Raw genomic sequence first — 27350 nt, forward strand, 5'->3', positions numbered from 1 at the left:
TTAAAGGTCAAGTCCACCCTACAAAAATGTTGATTTGAATAAGAGAAAAATCAAACTGGCAACATGCTGAAAATTTCATCAAAATCGGATGTAAAATAAGAAACGGTTATGACATTTTCAAGTTTTGCTTATTTTTCACAAAACAGTGATATGCACAACTCAAATGGGACAGTTAAGTAAATGATGTCCCTCACTCATAGAATGCACTATTTCTTTTGTTTTTTACCACAGGCACGCATATCGCTTTTTGCGCATGCACAGATAACGTATCCGATCGATATCATATCACAACAATAGTCAGAGAAAGAAACAATGGCCACTTTACGGGAAGGGGATAACAAAGTTGGTTTTCGTCATCTTTCCGACGCAGAAAATAACGATATGTCAGAAGATTTGAGTGATGGAAATCGGAAGATCCTTCCGTGGGATGGATTTTCAGAATGGTTTAATTGTTTTTGTGTTGTGACGTTTGATCTAGAACTCGGACAAGCTCTGGAGGTGAGTGAGAATTATCTTGAGATGCAGACTGCACGGCAGTCCCATTCCTTTGTTCCGCTGTTGGTGGCTGCTACTTGTATTTGTGTGGGTGTGCAGTGTGAAAGGTGTGTGTGCCCCGGGGGGGGCACTCGACCAAAAAAGTGGTAGGGGTGTGCCGCGGGCGAGACAAAAAACGGGGGCCTTGGAGCGGGCTTATTGTAAAAAGGAGGGTCCTCGGAACGGAATTCGGAACTACAATTTTGTGAAAACGGGGGTCCTTGGAACGGATCGCCAGCGTGCGAGTACGTGCGTATGTACCCCTATGGAACGGGCATGCGTGCATGATGCATCCAGCGCGGCCTTCGCCGGGTGCGCTAGCGCAGAGACGATGGTCGGACAGCGCTCGGCGGCCGCTTTTCACCAAAATTGCAGCGGATTAATGCGACCGGAACAACGTAATGAAAAATATGCGAAGCTTTGGAGCGGATCTCTTTCTTTTTTTTTTTCTCGATAAGAACAAATTGCTATGCCTTGGAGCGGCCTTCTTTGTTTTTTGTGTCAATAAGACAAAAATGCTATGCCTCGGAACGGAAATTTGAGTGTGAAAATGGGGGTCCCCTCCGCGGCACATACCCACTATGCATTATATACTGAGTGCCCCCCCCGGGGTGTGTGCTTTGAAACTGACAGAAATGGTGCTTGGCCTGGCCTAGCCTACTAATAGACCCGAAATGTTGTTATTGATTGAGATTTGATTGCAAACGTTTGCATTGTAAATTACTGGTAGTTCACAACAGATTCAAATTCAAAATATTTTAATTTGAAATTCAAATCGTGACGTTTAATAATAATTAATATACCCAGTTGTTGTGTGTCCGGACAGGTTGTGTGGCGGACGATCAATTTTAGAAAGTCATTTGGAAAAATTTACAAGCGAAGTTTCATTAATTTTTAGTACAAAATGTTAGGAAATATTATAGAGAACAAAACAGAAGATGATTACAACGATTGAATTCGTATTTTTAGTGTATTCCAAGGAAAAAAAAGAAGGCTTCAAAAATATAAAGTGTCCGGTAACTGTCCGGACACCCGATCCCCCATCCTACTAACTTAACTACATGAACTAATAGTAACTAATAGATCTAACTTAGATTCTTAGATCTAACTCACCCACGGCTACATCTCAGCCGCCGACTACAGAATAATTGAAGGCACGGCGCATTCAACAAATAACGTTAATTTACGAAAAATTAATACGAGGACTTACAGAATGAAGTCCTCCTACGAAACTTACGAAACGATGTGAAGTCAATTCCTCATAATTTGATGAATATCCCTCAAAATGCGTCATTTAGGCGTTGATTTTTCTTCTCGTTGACAAAATACGAGAGCTACCTTTCTAGCTCTCAAATTTTTCGTCTAATGAGCGAAAGAGGGCGCGCGATTTATCTTCATATCAAAGACACTACAATTGAAAGACTAGACACAGAAATTATCTTACACGTAAATCGATGCAAAGCGTTACGCGAAGTCGGCAAAGTGTTCAATCTTTTTACTGTAAAGACTTTGGTGGAACGTTAATTGACAAATGAACGGTAGCACTTGTGGGGCTTTGTTCAAGGTACATAGAATTTTCTATATTTTTTGTTTAATTTGTCATCGTTTTAAATATTTTCCAAAAAGTATTATCGTCAGCAAAAATAATAAAAAAGTATGTTTTTTAAGTTATTGCATTTATTGGGGTCTCTATTTTATCAAACAATTATTGGAATTGCGCATACAATGAATCATGAATCTAGTTTTAAAAATACCACCAAGCTGAATTAAGGTTGCGAACTGTATTAGCGCCACCAACGACCTTCCTTTTATTTCCGTGGAAGAGACGTGCGAAGCCACTTTCCAGGTGGAGGTAAGCGATTTTGCTCTTTTTTGTGTCCTTTTTAAATTAAAAAAATATGTAAAAAATTGATAATGGAACGCTTTCTACCAGAAAAAGCCCTGGTGAGTAGCGGAATGGGTTTCGGCTAACATCATTCACGTTATGAAGCGATGTTAACGACAACTCTAAAATCCACTACAAAAGCACTTTGGTTGTGCGAGGTTCGTATAGCATACAACCTCGCAATAGTGTGAGTGGATCTAACTAGTAGTCAAGCATGTCAAGTTAGAGAGATCTAGACTAGCCCACTCACACGTATTGCGAGTTTAGTATTAGTATACTAACTAGCCTTGAGGACTCTGTGATGATATTTTACATATACTTTTGCATCGTGGAGCCTTGAAACCCTTCCCATACATGCATAAGTGAGACTTATACACCCTGATGGATTTCCCTAGGAAATCCATATTTAGAGGGTGAAATCGGTTTGTATTTATTTATTTTAATTATCTATGAACCTTTATACGCCTACTGCATATGAAGGTGTAAAAAGTGTGTTAGTTACGGCGATATCGGACTTTGCAATTGTTTTAGGAAGTTGCAAGCGAAATCCCAGAGCGCATGAGAGCAAATCGCTCGCCAATCTTGTGTATTTTTTCGCTTTTCAGCAGCCATGAAAATAATAAATATCAAGAAAATTGATGCGGCAATAAAAAAAGGAAGCAGGTGCGAATGAGAAACATCACTTTTTGATATTTTTTTAGCCAATTTTTTAAAATAGTATAGTAAAAAAATTCATGCGGCGGCCAAAATACATGTAGATGCACGTGAGGACTATCAACTACTTTCCTTTTTTACTTGGCCTAACAAGATTATTGGAAGACGGCAAGGCGTGAAAAATAGACAGTGAACTGGGGGCACCCAAGGGTTCATTACATGCCGCCGCGCACGGAAAAATCAAGCCATAGAAGTCGTGTGTTGTGGACACCAGAAGTAAGATCCCAGCACACGTGACCCACTAGTTAGAAATCCACTGCCAAACGCGGTTCATGGTGCGAGGTTAGTGTACTAATACTAACCTCGCAATAGTGTGAGTGATCTGGGGGGTGAATTGAGGTCACTTTGATCTATTTTAGCACGCTATATCCCCATATTTGCCGTCTATGTCCCGTAGGGGTAAGTGAATAAACAAACTGTCCCCATAAACAAGGACAATCTCAATTTATCAAGACATGTTTTGTATTGGTTTATGAATATGAGGATATCCTTGTTTTCTGGGACAATCCCAATTTTTGGACCAGTGCCTCTACTGTCTAGGGCCCTCTAGAACTTGTACAAAATACTTGTTAGAGACTAAACAGAATATATCTAGATCTACCATATTTGACAAATACATGTAAAAAGTGCAGTATGCACTGCATTCAGAGGTTTGTTGCTATACAAGGACATTTTTCAATATTGGGTAGAAATAATCACATTGAAATAGAAGCAATGTTTCTGCACACCCATTTTATTATTAGCACCAGTGCATCTATGTAGTTTTACAGTAACGTTACTTTTTTGGTTTAGATCTTGATATATTATGGTAAGGGGTCTGAAAGCTACGCGGCTCTTTAAGCTACGCACCACTCATCTCGCATGTAATTTTAATGGCAAAATGTGCACTCTGTGTGTGGAACTGACTGCAGAGTGACGAACAATTCCTATTCAGTTTTTCTACAGAGGCTGCAATAAATCACTACGTGCAGAGAAAACCAGCAACTGTTTGGAATTTTGGAGCTAGAGGTCTATATTCAATTTAATTTTATTATATTTTCCTATAATAATATGAACATATTTTAGAAATTGAGGCACAGGAATACTTTCTATACTATACTTTCTATGCATGATAAATCGAGTGCCTAGCTGTAGGACCCCTTCTACATCGGGGGGAGGGGGGGGGGAAATCAAGAGGTGTTTGGAAAACATGGCAGGATTTTCGTATTAGTGAGTTTTGTGGTATTATCCTCTTGGTTGAGGATCTTTAGAATATTGAACATACATGTATTATTAGTAAAAGACAATTTGTTCAAATGTTAAAACTGACATAGGCCTAGTTTTTATTGCTTGTAAACAAAGTGTGTAGCTTTAGGTCCCCCCATCATAGATTAAAAAAAAAAACACTCTAGGAGACTTTGGGACCTCAATAAGGTTGCCAATACATGTAGATGGCAGAGTAGTCAGACTTTCAAACATCGTGCAAAATCCACAGATATTTAATCAAAATTGTTACCTTAGATATACATGTAGATCTAATTTGTGATTTTTTCTTACATGTAAACTGCAATAAACAATAACTACTTTCACTTTAACAATTTCATAATTAAAAGAGAGAGAAAAAAAATTGAATCACTAGACAGTGCACTTGGCGACTTGTGTGGCTGTGCATTTGTGTGTTACTGCAGATGTCAATTTTCTGCGAATGCACCACCCCATATATGCGATACTGTGGCCTATGAGGTCAATGTTGTAATGTTTTGACCTCATTGTTACTCTGAGCTGAGTGAAAAAAGACCACAGTTTAAAAATAAATAGCTTACCATCAGTTCCTTTTTTTTTTATCAAGAGTACTCAAGAAATGTACAAATTTTCTTGTCCTGTTGACTTGTTTTTAAGTTTAACAGTGTTCATTCTGAAAAAGAATATTTACACTTTTCTGATTATTTTTTCTTTCTAGAACTCTTTTTCAGGCGGATGGTACTTTCTAAGCAAGAAAGCAGGCAAAAAAAAAAAAAAAATGGTTATTCAGCAGTTCTGTTTGGTTCTACCAGTGGCGTATCTAGGACAAACGGCGCCCGGGGCAAGTGCTAAAATCGGGCCCCTTCCAAAGTGTATTATATCAGCCTATATACAGGTATATATATATATATATATATATATATATACATATATAATTCATATATACTACACTTAGTAAACACTCGGCCCATCAAAATGAAACTTGATTTCAATGCGAGTGCAAATATTTTTCAATATCAATACATTAAGACGACGAATATTTTATAATCTAAGTTTGTTTTATGTAATCATAGTCATGATTCGTATCTAATAAACAATGAATGCGAGTGTGAAGCGCAAGCTGAAAATATTCAGACCTATAAAGGAATATTTAGAAATACCCTTTTTATGAATTCCTAGAGATGATAGGTATCTCAATAAATAAATCGTCCTATACAAGGGCGGAGCGTGAGCCTAATTTTCTTTTCAATACTAAGATTTTAAAACTGAATATTCAAAGCACTTGTGTAATCATTAACATGATGCATATCTAAACAATTAATGCAAGCAGAAAATTATTGATATTTAGACCTTAAATAGGGTCATTATTAGGGAGAGGTAATCCCAAGATGCGTATCTAACTAAGCAACATTAATGCAAGCACGAGGGTGAGCTGAAATTTTTGATATACTTAGCTGAAAGGGGAAAAATTTAAGGACTTTGTGTAGGAATTAATATAAGCATATGTATCTCATCGGCGTAATGCTCACCTAGAAAGGGGACACTTGAATGAATGTTTATTAAAAAAAATTATAATAATGAAGAGGATTTGTATCTCTCTTATCAGATCAGCCAGTTATGAAAGCTTTGACAATTAAACCAGAAATATGTTTTATTCAGAACTGTTTGTCAGAATTAATGAATGGTACTGTATCAAAATTCAAATCAGCAGCTTTAGAGATGAAAAGTTATGATATTTGCCTTTGAAAAGGAATATTACAGAATTGGTTGTTGGAATTCTTGAAGAGAATAAGTTATCGCTGATTAAAAGTTGGCACGAATATTCATCCCTGGGCGAAGACATGCTAGAAATATTTCTAAAAGTGTAGGAAACTGCCATGGTATTAGCATAGGATGGGGGTATTAATCACCTTTATGCCCATTAAATATTTGTAAGTTTAAATAAGATACATGTATGCATCAAATGGGATTTTTTATTGCAAAGACGTAGACATTTGGTCTTTACTTTACTTTACCTGCATAGCAGAGCGAGACTATACTGTAGGTGCCGCTGTTCCGACGGCGGCGACGGCGACGTCATCAACATTGAAATCTTAACCAAGGCTCAGTTTTTGAAATGTCATCATAATTTTACTAGACTACACTAGCAGAGACTCCAACTCTCCCGCTTTTGGCGGGAGATCTCCCGCCGAAAGCCCATTTTCGCAAAATCTCCCGTTCTCCCGCTCGATATTTATTATCTCCCGCCCAGGCCCTGTGTCTCTCGCTTAAGATGCATTTTCTCCTGCTTAAAATTATCTTTCTCCTGCCCAAACACCTTTTTAAACTAACTGGAATCAAATTTTCATATCCAAGCCGATATTCAAGTTAAGACTTAAAGGGATGGTCCGGGCTGAAAATATTTATATCTTAATACATAGAGTAGAGTTCACTGAGCAAAATGCTGAAACGTTCATCAAAATCGATTAACAAATAATAAAGTTATTGAAGTTTAAAATTTATCAATATTTTGTGAAAACAGTCGTCATGAATATTCATTAGGTGGGCTGATGAAGTCACATCTCCACTTTCCGTTTTCTTATGTTATCACATAAAATCATAAATTTTTCCATTATTTCATATTGTGTGAATAATATGTCTCCCTTATAATGAAATAAGTTGCAGCAATAAATATCTAATACACTAAATCAGTTGTCAATCCAAGTTTTCTAGTTCTCTGAGGAAAAAATTTGAATAAATCTAATTTCAAATAACAAAATACAAAAGAACAAGTGGAGATGTGACATCATCAGCCCACCTAATGAATATTCATGACGACTGTTTTCACAAAATATTGCTTAACTTTAAAATTCAATAACTTTGTTATTTGTTATCCGATTTTAATGAAATTTTCAGCATTTTGCTCAGTGAATTCTACTCTATTTATTAAGCTAAAAATATTTTCAGCCCTGACCATCCCTTTAAATGTAAGTAGAGCGTCAACGCCCTGCGCGATCTCGTACTCGTAAATTTAGCGGTGCAAGCTAGCTAGCTAGCATCATCCCTCCTTAGGTCCTCCTATGGCCTACGTGTGTGATTTGATTAATTGAATTGTTAATTACTAAGTACCATTCTAAGGCGTACACCCCCAAAAAAAAAAAAAAAATCACGACCAAGAACAAAAGAGAAAAGGAAAGAGAGAAGGGTGAAATATGATATCATTTTTTAATATGATGTCAAAATCTATCACAAAGTTGGATTTTTAAAGTTAAAGTGTCGAATTTTGTGCTTTCTCGCTTCGCTCGCAACTTTTTATTAATTTTACGCGATACACCATATCGAGCCCCCTCAAAATTTTTGGCTCATTACGCCACTGTTGCCATCAATATTGAAAAATTAGCCTGAGATAGCATGAGAGAGCATCTAGAATCCTAGAGCTTCCTGGACCCTTTTAGCGAGACCTGGACCCCGGCCGTAAGGGACTTCGCGCTCGTGATGTGTGCTTTGCGCACATCAAGTTGGAGTCTCCAGTTTGCTAGGGGATCCAGGCGGGAGAATCTCCAGATCAGAAGGTTCTTGGGATTGGTGTCTCTGCACTAGCATTATTTATGGGTCAGGAAACTGGCCAGGTATGAGTAGTTGAGGACTCGAGATGGCGCCATTGGTTTGTATTTGCTTCAAGATATATACAATGTATTTTCATTTTTTACAATTTACCTGTACCTCACAATATATACACATTATACTAAAAATATACAAATTATGTTATATACATGTAGGAATCATTAGTTATGCCTATGATTGTAACCATGTTTTCTTTCCTATTATTACAGTTCATCTATCCATCACACATCAAGCTTACAGAAAAAGAGGTAAGAATAATTGTGCAGAGTAATACATACACCATATTGTTTTACATTTATTGATTTTATTGCTTCATTACCAAAGAAAAACAGCATTGGGGAAATAAAGAAGTTGAATAAGACAAGAGATCTCTTTTTATTATTATTATTATTTATTCGGCAAATAATATACAAAAATACATTTCAGTGTAAACAATACAAAATAAGAAATATCAACCATTGGAACGCCAGGGACAGAAAAAGTTAACTTAATTACTGTGGCATGAAGCCTCCTGTCCCAATTCCAATGGTTGATTTACAATATATATTAATAACTAAACAATAATAAAATACTCATAAGTATAAAGGGGTGTATCATGTGATTAATAAAATATATAAATAAATTTAGTTACTTGTAACTGAAAATGAGTGGAAATGACGGGGAAAGAGAATTAAGAAAGCTGAATGAAGGTGACAAAGAGAAAGGAAAGGAGAGAGTGGGAGAGAAACTAAGTTGATTCATTTGTTTCCTTTGGAAGACACATGTCTGTGGGTGTGTTTATGCTTCCATTGCAGAGACAGAATCAGCGTTTTCAAATGCTTTTCAAACGTCGTTTCAGAACACCTATTGCAAACGTGGTTCTGGGAGTGCTGTATATGCTTAGAATTTTAGAGGTGAAATCATGATCTGCAGCTGGCTTTGCATCATAATTTTCGTTGAGCATGCAAGCGAGGTCAAATTGGGCGTGCCCTTTTTCGAAAGTTTTTTTTCCCAGTGTTGTATGGTCGACTATTATTTAAACTTATTTAAACAATTTCAAATCTTTTAGTAATTGCATGGAGCTACTTGACATAGCCATAGAATTATCACCATGGTGAGAATAATAGTAAGACAAAATAAAGAATATTTAAGTATACATAAAAAATAATAAGACATCTATTTGTTTATGCTACTGGGGCTTCTGGCTCAGCGATGTCTCCTCATAAATCATGTTCTGGGTTTTTTGTAAATCCCTCGACATATCATCCTGCCCTGGTCATCGCAATGACAAATTAGAGGAGTCGTAATAGTGATAGTACTTAATAATAATCACTCATGCAAATGTACATTAGTCATTATTACATGTAGAACCAGGGAGATGAGAGTAATTCCGTGGAGGTAAGTCCCTGTCAGAACCATGCCACTGTATTTGCCTGCAGATTTTCATCTCACCGGAAGCATGTACCAAATGACATCATTTAAACACGTTTGTGATCGTGGTTCTGTTTATACTTTCCCAGAAACCCTGATTCTGGTCAAACAACATTCTGTTATGCACCTTTTTGTAAGTTTTAAATGAAAGTTAACATGGACGCACCCATGTTTTGGACTAATCACGTATGAAAACGCTGATTCTGGCCTGAAAAGTGGAAGCATAAACACGCCCTATGTATAATCATATCTTCAGACAGGACCTGAATCCATTGTACCTCCTAGTTTGCTGTACATTCAAGTATACTAACTATTCCTTTTTTTTCAATTCCTGAAGGTGAAATTAACAATTCCTAAAGCAATTCTATTCACAAAATCAGTCTATTGTCTTTTCTCTTGCAGAAAATGAATATATGCTACCTGTCTTTTCCGGATTCAAATTCAGGTAAGATGTGAAGAACAACTTAATAGCATCTCTTATTGTATGGTTTGGTAGATCTCGCCATAAGTGGTGCTCATTATTACATTATATGAATGTTTACATAAAGGGGAGTGAACTGGCGAGCACTGTCTGTTGTCTTCCATTGTCTGGGTGCTGGTTAGTCTCTATACCTTTTGAGATAAGTATTAGGGCTAAAAAAAATTGTTGCATTGGCGTAACCCCACCCTACCCTATGTTTTTTTTTGTTGGCTATCGATATCGCTTATCGTGTTGATCACGATCATCATAAGAAAACCCGGAAGTGTTTCACTCAGACCGCACTGGATGTGCGATGTGGTAACTCTGCGTACGTACGATCTGTGGGGGAGATCATTGGTAGGAGCAGCTGTACCGCTCATGCGCGCTTTGGTCAAACTTAGTTCACCAGCATGGCGCCATACTCTGTATTAGGGTTACTGGCGTGCTTGAGCCCCAAAAAAACTTTCCAGTGTACTGCTTAAATGTGATAGAGGTGCCAGGTTTTGAGATATTATAGCAGTTGTGTGTAATAGAGCTTTTATGAATAGTGGTGTGTATGCAGATTACAAGAAGGATTTCAAAAGAATATCCCTACATGTACCTACAGGTACTTACCCTGTTTATCAATACAACATTTTATTCTTGCTGTAATATATAAAGAATAAAATAGCCAATAATTTTATTTGTGTGTAGAAATTTAAACTTTTTTTTAGTGGAAAGGTTAAAGGTACCGGGTAACATAATTACTACAACATGAATGTATTGAATATTGAATTTGTTTGTTATTCAAATGAGCCTATATTAAAGACTTTACTGCTGAGAATGATGCATATGGGTAATTAACCTGGCCAGGTATGAGTAGTTGAGGATAATTGCATCATTTTTCATTGATTTTTTTAAATTGACTATTTATTTTTTTCTTACACATTTTATTCTAAATTAGCTACATGCACATGTATATATTATATAGCACATGAATTGTATCCTACATTATCATCCTAGTTCATGCTTAAGAAGTGGATTTATACCAGGACTGCTTTATACAAAAAAGCACAAATCATAGGGGACTGAATTATTTACTTCAGGCATTTAGATTTAAATTTTACCCATAAAGACCAGACATTTTATTGCAGATTAAACAAAATGTGAAAGAAAAAAAAACTTTCTTTCATTTTATCTGGCAATAAATCAAAACTTTGGAAATGAAGAATTTTCAGATTTTTTCAAAACTGTATATGTGTTTCAATACTTTATTAATTTCAGGATGTATGGGAGATACCCAGTTTAGCTTCAGGATAAGACGTTGCCCAGACAAAAGAAATTTCATACACAGTAAAAGAAGTACAGATTACAACAAGCATTGCCTTCCTACATTACAGGTGAGATAACATTGTCAGTTGGTGATGAAGTGGAGATGGAAGCCAATTAGAAATCAATGTCTATGTGTAGTAATTACATTTTGAAATATAAAGGGTATTGGTAAATTCAATCAGGGAAGCAAAGCTGGCTTGGTTTGGCTAAAATCGGACCAATGATGTGTCATAAATCTAGTGAGCATGCAAGTCATCCATCTGTGTTTGGTTCAGTTGAATTCTAGACCTGTACAGTATATTGTACAACCAAGTACACCTTGGACTTCTCATAAGAACAATGAATTTATTCTTAGTTCTTTTTTTTTTCTCTGACACCATACATGTTTATACTTTTGATGAATGAAAAATTTCAGTGGTTTCTGCCAAAATATCTTCATGTATCAGGCTGGTAGATGATGCATGTGTTCTCCACTGTAGAGGTACTTATGTGTACTGGTACTGGAAATCACAAGATTTTACTTGGAAAAATTGTCAAACTCTAAACAGCTCTATTTGTACATTGATTGGATTTTTTTGTAATTGAAAATTAACTCCCTGATTCTCAGTGGATTTAGTGCTCAGTTTTAATCAAAACCTGACAGAACAGGGAATAAATGATAAATTATTTATTCATAGACTGATATACTTGAAGAAATTGAAAACATTTGCCACTACTCAAAATTCATAACAATAACACTGTCACTAGCAAACTGGCAAACTGAAGTGGCTTTGGATGTTAAGATAAACATGTGTTATCCAAGCAGTGCCATGGCAATTTATATTTTCCTGATTCCTCCAGCAGGCAATCAATATTGAATGGGGATTTGGTTTCCAGGCTCTGTAAAATGGAATTTCTAATAAAAGCACCACTCTTTTTGCTCCAGCAGTAGCAGCGTCCAACTCAATTAATTAAGGGAAGGATCTTGTTATTATAAAATGCAATCTAGATCCTTGATTGCAGTGGGATGACTTCCAAGATATGGGCTGTTTTGCATCATAGTTTCTGTCAGTTCTTTTATGAATATGAAAATATGTCTGCCTTGCAGGGGAAGGAGATTTGTGTATACAGTTATGTGTGGAATCGTTTGTGAGAAAGAAATTACACCTAAAAGCCATTTCAAAGCAGTTTAATGCAGATACTAATATTACAATAGTAGAAGAATGGGAAATAAGCATAAACTGATTGATAATTCCATTGTGCATTGAATAAGACACACATGCATTAATTTTTGTGAAGCATGGTTACATACAAATGGTACAATACATTTGTTTTTCATGATAAGGAAAATTATTTTTCTTCAAAAGGGAAGGGGAACTTTCAGTACATGTATTACTGTATTGAATGTAAATGACCATGCTGTGCTTGAACTAGCATGACTTTTTCCCTCATGGGGGTGGAATCCCCTTTGGGTAAGAGTGTGCCTGTGAATTATGGCTGCTGTATTATTAATGTCCTCATCCACCACAGAGAGAAGGTCAAGAACTTGCTGAGATTACTCCTCTGGTACTTCACTGCTACTGAAAGATTAACCCCTTTGCCACCTAAATATCTTTTAATCATGGCAAACCTAAATACAAAATTGATGGAGGGTTAATTACCCTATATACAGTATGCCAAATAGTGCCGTTTGCATTGTCGCACAGTTGATGGTAATGAAATATGACTTCTTTCCTTATGGCACTTCAGATTAACTTCATTTTTAATGTCTCTGTATTTTCATTTTAAAAGATGCCGGAAAAAATGAATTAAAGCGTTTTTGAAATTATGCCTGAATGGGCAATGATTCAATTTTTTTTCAGTATTTAAAAGTGAGATGAATGTTGACTAAGACTAAAACCTTTCCTCTATTTGTTTTTAAAAATCGAGCAATTACACACACTTTAAGTCCATGAGATGCTAATCCTGATATCTCTTTTATTAAATTTTCTGTAGACAATGTCCATCCCTCATATTTTTTTTATTAAGCTGACATATTAACATGGAGGTTTTACTGGCATTCTTGAGCCATTCATGTCATTCCTGTTTGTTTCAAGCAAATATTTGTTGTTGTCTCATTCATTAGCTTTAACAGGTACTGTGCAGATTCATGTACAGTTGCTTTATTCTTTTTATGCACCATTTTCAGATTAGTACAATACACAATTTATTCCTTTATTTTATCTTCTGTTGAAATATCAGATTGATGCTGCTCATTTATACGGGTATGTCTACTTTCGGCAAGTTAAGGACAAAACTTCAAGGAGAGGCTACTTTCAAAAGGTAATTTCATGTTTTTAATAAATTTTTTGACTTAAGTGATAATGGAAATGCACCTCAAATTGTCAATTTTTGTCTCACCTGCATAGCAGAGTGAGACTATAGGCGCCGCTTTTCCGACGGCGACGGCGGCGGCGTCAACACCAAATCTTAACCTGAGGTTAAGTTTTTGAAATGACAGCATAACTTAGAAAGTATATGGACCTAGTTCATGAAACTTGGCCATAAGGTTAATCAAGTATTACTGAACATCCTGCCTGAGTTTCATGTCACATGACCAAGGTCAAAGGTCATTTAGGGTCAATGAACTTAGACCATTTTGGGGGAATCAACATCAAAATCTTAACCTAAGGTTAAGTTTTTGAAATGTCATCATAACTTAGAAAATATATGGACCTAGTTCATGAAACTTATACATAAGGTTAATCAAGTATCACTGAACATCCTGCATGAGTTTCACGTCACATGACCAAGGTCAAAGGTCATTTAGGGTCAATGAACTTTGGCCGAATTGGGGGTATCTGTTGAATTACCATCATAACTTTGAAAGTTTATGGATCTGATTCATGAAACTTGGACATAATAGTAATCAAGTATTACTGAACATCCTGTGCAAGTTTCAGGTCACATGATCAAGGTCAAAGGTCATTTAGGGTCAATGAACTTTGGCCAAATTGGGGTATTTGTTGAATTACAGCCATAAATTTGAAAGTGTGTTGGTCTAGTTCATAAAACTTGGACATAATAGTAATCTAGTATCACTGAACATCCTGTGCGAGTTTCAGGTCACATGATCAAGGTCAAAGGTCATGTAAGGTCAAAGAACTTTGGCCACGTTGGGGGTATTTGTTGAATTGCCATCATATCTCTATAAGTGTATTGGTCTAGTTCATAAAACGTGGAAATAAGAGTAACCAAGTATCACTGAACATCTTGTGCGAGTTATAGTAGTTTTCAAAATCAGCACTGCTGCTATATTGAATCGCGTGATGCAGGTGAGACGGCCAGAGGCATTCCACTTGTTGTAGATTGATTATGCTTTTTTTTTCAAGGGAATGACAGTGAATTTCTTCATAAGGTACTAGGCCTAATCAGATATCAGTATTGTTGTAACGAAAATGTCATGATGTTATTTACTGGTATTGGAAATGGTATCGTGATCTGCTGAATCATAACTCTATAAATATATGACCAACAGGCATGAAATACAGCCATTCTGAATTATGCATGTCTGTGTACATAACTGATAAGGATCTGCTGTTACAGAAAGATCTGTGTTATTGAACATTTGTAAAAGGCATCAGTACACCTTATTCTAATTGACTGCTGAACTTGTGAAACTATGTTTCCATTTGTGACTCTTTTGTGGATAATAAGCCACTTTGTCTAATTCAACTTTGTCAATACCTGTTGGTCTCATCACCATTCCAGTTAGGCTTATTATTTTATATATATCAATTGGAGTGTTGTGGCCCAGAGGATTAGTCTCCGGACTTTAAAACAGAGGGTCATGGGTTCGAATCCCAGCCATGGCGTAATTTCCTTCGGCAAGAAATTTATCCACATTTTGCTGCACTCGACCCAGGTGAGGTGAATGGGTACCCAATAGGATTTATTCCTTGAACGCTTTAGCACCTATTAATATGGCGGCTTAGCTACAACCGGGGTAATATGATACCAAGTATCAAATCGCAGTTGAGTATATGCACAAGTAACTGCTATATAAATGGACATATTATGATTATTATTATTGGTCTAGCTCACCTGGTCTGCTGGAGGCCTACATGTACATATTTGACCTTAAGGCAACATGCACAAACCGATGTCGGTTTCTAAATTTACACTTCAATATGAATCATGATTGATAATGTAATTATAAAATGCAGATATAATGAGAAAAATACGGGTGTTCAATGTCCCCCATTCCCTGTCATAAAAGTAAACGTCTTTCAGATCGCAATTTGGAGGAAAATTTAAAAGTAAAAAAAGGTACGTTTGGAAACACGATCAGCTCAGATTTTACGACCTTCAGTCTCGTGAATGCAACACTGAAAATCATTGGGTTTTGAAACGTCTTAGAATTTTCTCTCCCAGTGGAAGCCTACTCAAGTATGTGTCAGAATTGACCTTTCTTATGATGGGTCAAACTGCGCAGCAAGCTGTGCTAACGAGAGCGGAAAATTTAAAGACGATCAAGGTATAATCAGCTTCAAATCTTCAACACTGGACAGTGCATTGCTGATAGCGTTTGTGTTCTGTGTTTTGTAGTGACGTTTTCAACCATGATCCATGTTGCCAATTAAAAATGGAAACCAACATTACACACACCCTTAAAGTTACTGTACCAACATGCCTCACACAGTGGAGAGTGGGGGGGGGGGGGGCACAGGGGGCGCATACAGCATTTTTGCCCTCAGTAGATGTCACGTTTGTTCCCCTGTGAAGTGTTTATAGTTTTATTTCCCCCTCATCAGAAACTTAAAAAAATAAAATTAGCCCACTTTCAGTAGCCCATCATGTATTGATTCCTGGCTTTATGTACACACCCATTGAATGAAACTCATTAGCAATGGTATGCCCTGAGCATAGCAGTGGGCTGGAAGCATGCAGAGAATGGTTCAGAACCATAAGGTGCTCTTGTCAGCTTTCATTTTAATCAAATCTATTTTTCATTGAACACAGTCTTGACCCAGTTCAGACATTGAGTGTATTGTTAGGCCTATTCATTCCATACGGCATGTTTCTACAGAGAATCGTTAAAAACGGTTCATCTTTTCTGGAATCAAAAAACCGTATCGTCCTTAAACCATCCTACAAACCAATCTACAGTGCGAATAATCCGATTAACTCACATTCCAAATGGATAAACATGGCAATAACCACCTCCCAGAAGTGGTTATGAGAAACCATATTTTGCATGATGCGGTTTATTAACAAACCACATCGCGTCTGTTTCTACAGGGAAGTTTTCCAGAATTCTGGATAATTATTGGAACATGTTTTGTCATAATGTAGGTTCACTGTGTAGCAAAAGGGATGTGGATGGATGTATCATGTATAAACTTCTTCTAAGGTGACTTGAAACAGTCTTGTCTCCATCCGTTTTAATTCAATGTGAGCTTTCAGATGAATAGCCCCTACATGTATATCATAATTCTTTCTAATTTTTTTTTTAATGTTGATGTTGCTCCAATGCTAATCAGTCTATTGTTTTGAGTGAATTTAAATGGGTTTGTAGTATCTGTACAAATGCAGTTATTCAAATGTCAGTTTTAAATGAATAATAAAGCAGTAAAATTAATCTGCCAGTTAAGCATTACAATATATCATCTACATGACATGTCAGGAAGGTTACAGTAAGAATGATAATTTAATGCTAAAACCAATACTATGTGAAAACTTCCATGACTCTCCACCAGCTGTCATGCAATTGATTTGATTAATGTACAAGAGAAATTTAAACATAGATTCCAATGATCTAATGATCATAAAATTTATGTGAACAGAATCAAACAAAATTACAACTTAAGTGCTTGTACTGTAGTGGTATGTATGATTTTTTCTCTCCCAATTGATTCTGGTTGAAAATAAATTGCCTCTTAGAAGTTAAGCAACATACTATTTAATTTTATTGAGGGTAGACTGGCCTGTTTTGTTTAATAGTAGTAATCATAATATTGTCCATGTTTATATGTTTCTTGCTTATTTTCAGTGTCCCCGGGTTTCTATCTAAAGGTATATTTCCCTTAGTTTGCAGCATACATGTACATGTCCGTGTACGTGTAGGCTAACCCAAGAAAGAATTGAAACAGTATGATAGCAATTTAAACCGCAAGCTAAAAGCCTTTCTCTCCGATTCATTGCCCACTGCAATTACTTTTGTTAAACTTGAAAAAAAAAGGACCAATTGGGGTAAGTTGGAATAATGAATAGGATCAGAACTCTGAGATGGGGGGAAAAAAACGTTATGAAGCAAAATTTTCTTTTGTTCAAGTGAATTCGGCAGGCTAACACTAAATTTTTAACATCAATTTCTCTGTACACTAAATCTCACAAGGATGTTTGATAAAAGATACCATGACATAGCACTATTCAAGAAGATTACTTACCGGTAACTGTTTTCATCAGAGCTTACAAACTAAATCATCTTTCTTATGTTAAGTATTATTATTATTCCCATGATATTAAAAAATGAATACAATATTTTTAATAAGAAAATGCCATTGTAGTACGTATAGTATGTACATTGTCTGATGTATTGAAGCAGTAATGTTTCAACACTGCTAAAATTGGTGTTATGCCCTTTTCAATCTCATCACATGGTGATGAATAGTGCTTTCAAGATTTGAAAGGTTAGTTGTATTGCTAACAAATACACACCATACTGATGGTGCTGGGTTGGCATAGAAAGTCGATATGGAGAGTAATTGCATCTCGCCTGAAGGCAACAGCGCACACATGTAAGGCAGGTGACAAACATAATCTTGATTTACAGTCATCTAGCTTCACATCATGGATGCATTTATGCACCACCGTCTTCTTTAAGCTCTCTTAATATTGGATACTGCAGTCCACTTATAAAGTATAATGTAATATATTCCAGCAAATAATGGATCCACTTTAAGATTTCCAAAGGATATTGAATCCCACTCAAACAAGGGGTGTCAGATAGCGCAGGATAGTTTGGAATTCTAGGATACATACTGTATATTGTATTTTGGAGCTTGGATGTTTTTCATTATTAATTTTTCATTCTTTTCTGTTTCAGTATTTCTTTTTTTTTTCAGAATGAATAAAATTTTAAAAATATGCAGCTAATTAATATCTGCTTATTAGTACAGGTAACTCTGCAAATATTTTCATGTAGGAAGGGAGGGGAATACACTTTTCTGTATAAAACCTTTAACCTTTGTTTCTATAAAAGGGGGAAATACTTGATCAATATGCAAACTACACGTAGGCCATACAGATAATGCATTTTTTTTGCTATACAAAAATTGATTGGATTTAAAAGAAATCAAGAATACACCAATGCAATTAAAATAAGAATATACAATATACATGTATAAACATGAACAATGAATGAGTGAATAAATAAATAAGATACAGTCCATATGATACATTCTACATTGAGAAACAAAAATTTACTTTTTACTTTTTACTTTTTAGATATTTAATAAGCTATTTGTGTTGTCGTCAACTTTTCTTTTTGAAGACATGTCTTTCTAGTGACACATTCAATGACTGCATATAATATACATACATACATGTACACGTACATTGTATGCACATGATTATGTATTGTACTTGAATTTGTTCTCATACAATGTATGTGTATGGCTGTTGCATATATTTATTTCAAACAAATCAGGGTTGGAAGAAAAGGTCATCAATGACACAGACAGATCCCATGCAACCATCAACACAAATTGACAAAACTGTGTTTACACTCAAAGTCAGTGTGGTCAATGAAACATCTGTTTGTGGTATTTATCAATAAAACAAGTGATTTGGGTCCTGTACAAAAAACCTCAACAAATGTTTGTGGTTTATGAATGAGTTTAAGTTTATATAACATGGTAACCAGCAATGCAAACTTTCAGTCATTTGTTGAGGTCAAAGGGTTATCCAGTTTCCTGTTTTAACTCTACTGTATGAACCAACTGCTTTGACATATTTTTCATAGAATCAAAAGTAACTGATCTTGCATTTCAAAATATCATTCATATATTGTTATTCATAATACACTATTGAAATTAATATGATATCTACTGGTTGATATATATTTGAATTATTTATGGTAAAAACCTTATTAGGTTGAAAGAAAATGTTGTTCATTATCTAATAATCAGAAACATTGGATGTATGTATGTACTTTAAATCCAAAGAGGTAGAAATAAATTTCTACGTCCATAGTACTCCCATATTGATAAAAAATACTTCTTATTCTTATTCATTCTTATATAATTAGGAACTTCAGGAATAGGTTGTCCCCTTAAGTGTTCCATCATGTACCCCATAGTTCCATGTATATTGTAGATATAAATGACACTAAAGCATACTTAGTTTGAAAGTAATGTTGCCTTATGGGAATAACATGGAGCTATTTTTTTTTGTAAATGACAAAAATTTGTTTGTTTGTAATTTTGATGCTACATCATTTTACAAGACTGATGCTTACACACACACACATAAAAAAAGGATAAACTGAATGCAGAATGTAGATTTAATGTTTGTTTTTCATATGAAGGCCTGGATTCCCAAAGGTTAGACATAGGCTGTGTGCAGGGTTCCCACAGTCATGGGAAATCCTGGAAAAATGGAAAAATGGTCATGGAAAGTCAGGGAAAAGTCAGGAAATTTGGAAAATTTGTGAAAAGCCATGGAAAAGTCATGGAAATATATTTACCTTTTGGCTATGGCAGCTTTCCAGTTTGTCTTGTCTCTCAACTCTCATACTCTGATCATACTCTGCTATTATAGTTGGTGTTCATGATTTCCATTTTTCCCAGTTTTGTGACATCCAAATTCTACATTACTCCCGGGACGTCATGGGAAGTCATGGAAAGCAGCAATTTAATCATGGAAAAGTCATGGAAAGCAGCAATTTAATCATGGAAAAGTCATGAAATTCTGTTTTCCAATATCTGTTTGAACCCTGTGTGTGTATCTTTGTTACTTTAAAGAAATGAACACGTGTTCTATTTAATAGGTCGAGGTGTCTATGAAAAGTGATTTCACAAATATGAAGGTTGAAACCTTCAAAGATACATCCCTACTGGAACAATGATATTTACTAAAAAAATTTAATCAAAAGTTGATTAAGTTCTTAACTGAGTTTGTTTTGGTACATATAATGTACTGTATGTGTAACAAGTTAAACACATGTTAATTATTTTCTTGGGAATTCTTTTGTTTTTATTTTCGTTTCAGTCATTAGTTCTCTTGAGTCGATTACCCTTCACATCGTTATTCACCCAGTTAGCTAGCCTGGTAGCTCCAGAGTATTTTGACAATGGGGAACCATCAATAGAAGCAGGTACGTATGTTTAATGAACTACATAGTAAAATTTGTTACAGTGCGTTATGTCACTTCTTAGTTTGTTTTATGAGATGACAAAGTGGATCCTGATGAATTGATTGGTTTAGAATGTTCATGTGACTAGTTATTAATTTTGACTACACCCAATTTTACCTACATGAATGAATGCAGGTGACAGGTAATATATTTTGGCATATTATGGTTTGGAGATGAGGGTTATTTTTTAAATATCAATGTTCCGCATTATTTATGAAACAAATAATACACACTGATTTGTGTGGGCTTTGGTGCAATGTCCCACACACTTTGCCATCACCTTCAAGTATTTTATAATGGTTCCAAAGGTAGGTGTACAGTGTAAGTTGTACACGTGGGTAAATTTTACTAATACTCTCACCGACTTATTTTTATTCAATTTTCATTCCTGTTTGGGGGCTAGTGTTATACAGACCAATGACTATCACAATGTCTAGAGAACACCTGTCATTGCTCTATGTCTGTTCTTGTTTTCAGCTTGCCATGATATTGACCAATGGCCATCACCTTGCCCAGGAAAGACCCTTCACTTACCCATTATGGGCTGTGTCCTTCAAGTTCGTATCCCATCAAGGCAAGACAAACCCAGTGCTGCAGCAGTTGCCAAGGGACAGGTAGAGGTAAGGAAACAGTTTGGGAGCATTTCATGAAACAAATAGATTGCCATCGATTATTATTATAAGCTAACAGAATCCTTTCATCTGAATGGCTCATAGCAAATTTATCAGTGAATAGCACATTATGTTTGATATGAAAGGTTGTGGTGTACGTGTGTGGGTCCTATATTTCTTAAAAGGTAACATTTTAGAAACATTGTTCTATAGCAGTTGGCTGTTAGACTTTGACTACTGTTCACACACGTACTACTTTATGTATGACAGTACTTCAACCCCTTAAAAGTGACCACCCTTCTTCATTGAATTATTACTTAAATGGATGCACTTTCTAATGCTGAAGAACGAACCAAAGTAGTTTTACTGCAGTCTTAAACTTCATCATATTAGCACAAATCAAAAGTAATATGCCCAAGGTATTCTATTCAATTATCCCCCCTCCATTCTTCTTCTTCATTATAAAAGCAATAAAGTCTGTAATTTATTTCATTGTATGCTTGATTACAGCTGATGGGATCGCCTCTTACAGTTGTGCCTTCCATCAGTGAGCCTGAGATGTTCAGATGCCTTCATCCAGTTATACCTCACATACAGCTTCTATGGGAGCTTGTCTTGACTGGAGAGGTATGTCATAGGCTGTATTATCCCATTGGCATGAATTTAGAAACATGACTTTTGATCCATGGGTTTATGTAGATTTCATGCACTTATTACAATTCATTCAGCTTGTATGTGTTGTTCAGAGCCCCCAATAATGAATATACTCTTTGTCACGGTTCACTGACTTCATGCCTGTCACTGAGGTAACTACATTAATGAGCGAGTGGTTTATGTAAATTAAATAATAAAAATAGTGGACTAAATTTTAAAAAGTTGGCTGTAACTTTAATACTACTACTAATGATATAGAGTATTTCTAAAGCACCAAATCCTCATTGATTATGTGCTCAAGGCTTAAGTAACAATCATTGTGATAAAAGCACACATTCTTTCTCAAGATATGCACTGAATTAAACATGATAATGCATAAAATCACCATAAACCATCCTTTTTAAAACCAAGGATTCAAACCTCCTTTGTTAATTCTTTGGCTTTTATTGTGACTTGCATTCATGATTCACATTTTTTTTTAAAAATCAAACGTGCAATCATGTTTACGGAATGCGAGCCAGAATTGTCCTAACATTTACTTCCTAAGCAAGTCTTTGTAAGCAACATTCTTACCCATTGGTACATGAATTTGGTGATGCCTGTATAAACCTAATGGGAGTAGGACAATTTAGAAGTCAGTATCTTTTTGAGGGGTCATTATAAGTACAATTTTTTTCTGCAGACTATATTATTTCCAAACTGCATTAATCTTGATTTCTTGTGTATTGCCTCAAAACTTTGTCTAACAGAACACCTCCTGAGGTTAAGTAAAGTATTAAATATAATTGTTAGATTTAAGAATAGTTCTAGAGCACAAAATGCTCTCAAGAAAACACAGAGCACAAGTCCAGCATCAGAGCTATTATCATACTAAAAATAAAGAATACTACAATAAATAAATAAATATTAATGAGCATGTGAAACGATTTTCAGGAAAATTCTAATTCTAGGAATGTGACAATGGTTGCAGGGTTAGCAGATTGCATAGGGGTAAACAAGGATGATTAATATGATTTGTATTATATCTCTCTTGTATTTTACTTTTCTATTTCTATATAAAAGACATTAGTTGTGATGGCACCAGGTCCTGGTATGTGTGCTGATACAGTCCATGCAATGGTCAGTATGATATCACCTCTAAGGTTTATGTGTGATTTCAGACCGTACTTCACCATCCATGACAGTGAATTCAAGGAGTATACAACAAGAACACAAGCACCGTAAGTGGAACCAAAATGTTGGTTAGAAGAGATCTTAAATCATTTTTAGTTTTGTATAATCATATGATTAAAAAAATAGTGAAGGTTCATAGAAAGATGAAAGAAAATGTATACTATCATGCAAAATATTCATACTAGGTGTAAATGAAGCTGTAGAAATATGGATATCATACCTATTTGGTTTCTAGTGGGTATGTATTGAGCTTTATTAGTTAACATGTTTACATATAATTGTATGTAATTCTTTATGAGTTGATATATGCAATATCATTCTATATTTAGTCCCTCAATTATGATTGAAATTTATTTCCTTGCAGGAAAGCAGCTGTATCGTTTATATTGTACTTACTTGGAGTGGCTAATTGTCTTTCAAGGAAACCTTTATGGAATGGTTTTTATGCTGCGTTGTCAATGGGCATGAGAAATAAGATACATTTCATTGAAATGCTCATGGTTAGAAGGGTACGCCAGTGAGAAATTGCTAAAATTACTGTGTTGTGTGATGTCTATGAAGAATGATTTTTAAAAAGATATAACTTTTGCTTTATGCAACCTTTTATTATTATAGGCCTTCAGTAATTCTTGGAGTGACGAATCCATTCTTCGCCAAGACATTACAACATTGGCCACACATAGTACGGATAGGAGAACCAACTTATGGTGAGCATTGTTGTTTTGATGGGTATCAAGCATTGTCAGAGAATTGTCAAGTTACATTTATGAACTTGGATTGTCATTTATTCTTAGTTTGTCTATCAGATGATTTGATCCTAATATTGTATTCTAAGAAGGTTTATAGCTTGCATTGTAAATTTATCCAAGCCACATCCACCACAAAAACTCATGGCCACATTAGACAAAAAAAAGTTAAAAGTTGGGAGTTGCTGCTACCCTGTTAAGCGTTCGGCAAGTTTAGGGATAGAGCAATGTCAATCTGATGCTGCACAGTGACTGCCGGGTCAACAATCAATTGGGCAAAATAAATTTTCATAGTATTTCTATTTCAGATTTCTATTTTGAAAAATAGAATGTGATTTTTTTTTTTTTTCATTGTCATTAATGTGGAAATTGTTTAAGTGAGATAAAAAGTTACTAAGTTACCAAGAATACTGATTTTGCTAAAACAGCTTTATAACAGAGACATAATGTACAAGAATACCATGCAATACTTGAAGCAAAGGATGAAATATCAAACTGTCATCAGATGATCAGATATAGAAAATCAAAATCAATAAATGATTGAAAGTTTCCCTTTGTTTTTCTGAATAGGAAAATGAAATATGATATAGTTCCTGTTAACGAATGCCACATGTTCACCTAAACTGCACCTCAAATAGGCATTGTGGAAAAAATGATTCCAGGAAATAGTGTTGTAGATTGTTCAAGGTATTAGTAACAAGAAGTTGTAGCCTTTGTATTATTAAAAAGAAATATTGTTGTATTATTAATATTTGATGAAGTCCATTGTTTTAGACATTGGATGTAGTATTAAACTGCTCAGACACAAAAATGATTTGTTCACTTTTGTGCACATTATGAAAAGGAGTTTCAATAGGTCAGTTGATCTGGCAGTGGTCTTTATGATTCAGTGGATCAAGATTCAATACCAAGCTCAGATCATAATGATGTTCCATTTTTTAGTAAGGCAGTAATCTTCATTACCACAACTACCTGGGATGACAGGAAGCCTTTTATCCTCTGGTTACAAGTATCAAAGCTTTCTTAGGTGTTACGTGAAATAAACTAGTGAACAATTAACAATTGATATTATGTATAAAGTATTAATTTATTTTGTTTTATTTTGCAGGTGATAAGAATTCCAAAGCTCTGAAACCAAAGAAGCCAGGGAGTATCAAGACATTAGAGTCAAAGCCAGGTGACTAATAAATAAAAGACAAAGAATATATACTGAAATTCCTTGTGTAAATATTTAGACAGATGTGTGAGAATAAGTCAAGCAGAGAAAAAATAGAATTACTGATAAAATGAACTATTTATATTACACCTGATACATGGTATGAATGAGTATTGCTTCGCAAACATTTAGAATATTGCTATTCATTCTGTCATTGAATTTCATATTCCTTGTATTGAGTTGAAGTGTATGGCCGGCATTTTTTTTTTCATTTTGATTACAGATCATGTTTTTAATAATTCTACTGTAATTTTTCTTATGATTCACCAATAACCATTGGTTGTATGTGTTTTGAGATATTTCTGCAACTGATAACCATTCATTGTTTGATGTTATTTATTATAGGTGTCTACACACAGTATAAACCATTCCTGAACAAAGACAAGAGTATTATTAAGAGATTAGCAAAGGTAAGTCAATCAAAATCTCTGACAAGATGAGTGATGTAACAGGCGCGGGTCCAAGGGTGAGGGGCCGAGCCGGCCCCGCCTGCCCCCCTTTTTTTTGGCAACCCCCCAAAAAATGTCCTTTTAACTTGAGAGAAACGCTGAAAAACAGAAAGAAAAGTATTTAGTAAGTAGTAAGTATTTAGTTACATACACATCTTGTTCACAATCACAATCATTGCTCAAAATGTTCAATTTTCAGGACAAAATGCATGAAATTTCCTTAAAAAATTAGCTTGCGCTTTGCGCTCGTACTATTCAATTAGGGCTTGTATGAGATTATTACTTATTTATGTTTTGTGAGAATAAAGCTAAGAAGTGACTGTTAGGACTACTCCTTCAAAGAAAGAAATAAAAATCAACTTTGAGCGGCCAATCAGTGAAAATATGGGTAAACAAAAAGTTTTGGCCTCCCTATTGGCGAAAGCTGGATCCGCCCCTGTGTAATGTCCATGACATTACAAACTTCTCCAAGAGAATTGAACCTTGAATAAATAGACACCTTCAATAGTGCATTCCACTGGACTCTTACATTTTGGTATAACACAAGTTTAGAAATGCACATGACATTAAAAAACCCTGCTAGTTTGTGAGCATGAACAATTCATTTGGTCAAGAATCCTTGAAGTGACATGAAAAATAGATTCTGTTAAAGGATGAATTAATGTTGCCAAAAGGAGAAATGTTTTCTGATAGAATAAGAGGTATGGTATATCATATCTGTTCCTAATGTGTAATCATATCATATCACCTGAAAGTCATTAACTTTAAAACGAAAATGACAAATAATTTTGGTTGACTGTACTCCATGCCTTAGAGTGCTATGCCTACCTGAATAATTCTATGGTATGGTTGAATGCTATTGAGACATACATTTTCTACCATAAATGTTTTGATATATGAATGACTGCTTTGTATGTAAAACACAGCATATTACTGTGTAATATTTGCAGTTGTGATTATACAATAGAAGCTGGAAAAGTTATTTTTATTTTATTAGAATCTTGAACAAGGTTTCTTACTGCCTTTATCATTTGCATGTTTCTGAAAGAATTCCAATGTGATTCTTATATTGACTACCCACAGGGCATGCAGACAAGGAGACCTACAGAAGTCCAGGATGCCATGCTCCGGAGACATCTCCTTGAGCTTACACAGAGTTTCATGATTCCACTTGAAAGATATGTAGCTAGTCTCATGCCTCTTCAAAGGAATATCTCTCCCTGGAAGGTGTGTTGACATATGAGCCAATTAAGCTGTGGGTTGGGTGGTTTATCTGACAGTTTTATTTCAATTATTTGTGCTCTTGTGAAACCTGTCATGACCCAATCTGTCCCAGGCCCCAAGCAACAAGTTTTTATAGGTTGCTGTTGACTTATGATAACATAATGGGTGAGTTTCAAGCCAATTTTGTGGTATATTGTAGCTTTATCAGCTCGTGCCAAATAGGTAACTGTTTGCTATGGAAACCTAAGCTGTATTAATATGGAACTTTTGTTTAAAAATTGCAAGTTTTTGTGCGATGGGACACATGATTGCTATCTATGAAGGCTGGGACATACATTTAATAAGTTACCCTTGTTTTGAGGTATTGTAACATGCATACATTGTATGTATATATCACTATATAGCATCCCCCAAGGTTAAAGCCATTTGATGCTGAAGAGTTTCTGAAGACATTAGAACATTCTGGACCCCAACTCACATCAGGACTCAAAGGAGATTGGGTGGGACTCTACAAGTAAGTACATCCCAACCATTGATATCAACTTGTTTCTTATGTACTTCTTACTTTTCACACTCACCAAGTAAAATAATTTTTTGTATAAGGTCATGCTAGATAACTGTTTTCTTTAAGAAAAAATACAAATCTCCCTTATTAAATACATCATAAATATATTCCACAGCCCTGTTATTAAGCAATGGACTTTAATGCATTTATGACATCTTAGTATATTGTACTTTGAAATCTGAACTCGCAAACTAGTGC

The 27350-nt window shown here is 35.3% G+C and overlaps 1 protein-coding gene across 1 annotated transcript in view; it reads left to right on the forward strand.

Moving 5' to 3' along the window:
* The first annotated feature begins 203 nt into the window (after nt 1-203).
* The window catches only part of LOC129255568 (protein DENND6A-like), a 35535-nt gene continuing 8388 nt past the window's right edge, over nt 204-27350 (forward strand). The window contains exons 1-14 of the mRNA XM_064097159.1: nt 204-498; nt 8167-8205; nt 9770-9812; nt 11091-11206; nt 13359-13439; nt 20370-20475; nt 20992-21134; nt 21636-21752; nt 22842-22999; nt 23568-23659; nt 24807-24875; nt 25260-25324; nt 26447-26590; nt 26992-27101. Of these exons, the coding sequence (XP_063953229.1) occupies nt 313-498; nt 8167-8205; nt 9770-9812; nt 11091-11206; nt 13359-13439; nt 20370-20475; nt 20992-21134; nt 21636-21752; nt 22842-22999; nt 23568-23659; nt 24807-24875; nt 25260-25324; nt 26447-26590; nt 26992-27101 (1469 nt within the window). The 5' untranslated portion in view covers nt 204-312. The remainder of the gene's footprint in view (nt 499-8166; nt 8206-9769; nt 9813-11090; nt 11207-13358; nt 13440-20369; nt 20476-20991; nt 21135-21635; nt 21753-22841; nt 23000-23567; nt 23660-24806; nt 24876-25259; nt 25325-26446; nt 26591-26991; nt 27102-27350) is intronic.

The sequence above is a fragment of the Lytechinus pictus genome, chromosome 3 (genome assembly GCF_037042905.1).
Source record: "Lytechinus pictus isolate F3 Inbred chromosome 3, Lp3.0, whole genome shotgun sequence".
Classification (NCBI taxonomy): Eukaryota; Metazoa; Echinodermata; class Echinoidea; order Temnopleuroida; family Toxopneustidae; genus Lytechinus; species Lytechinus pictus.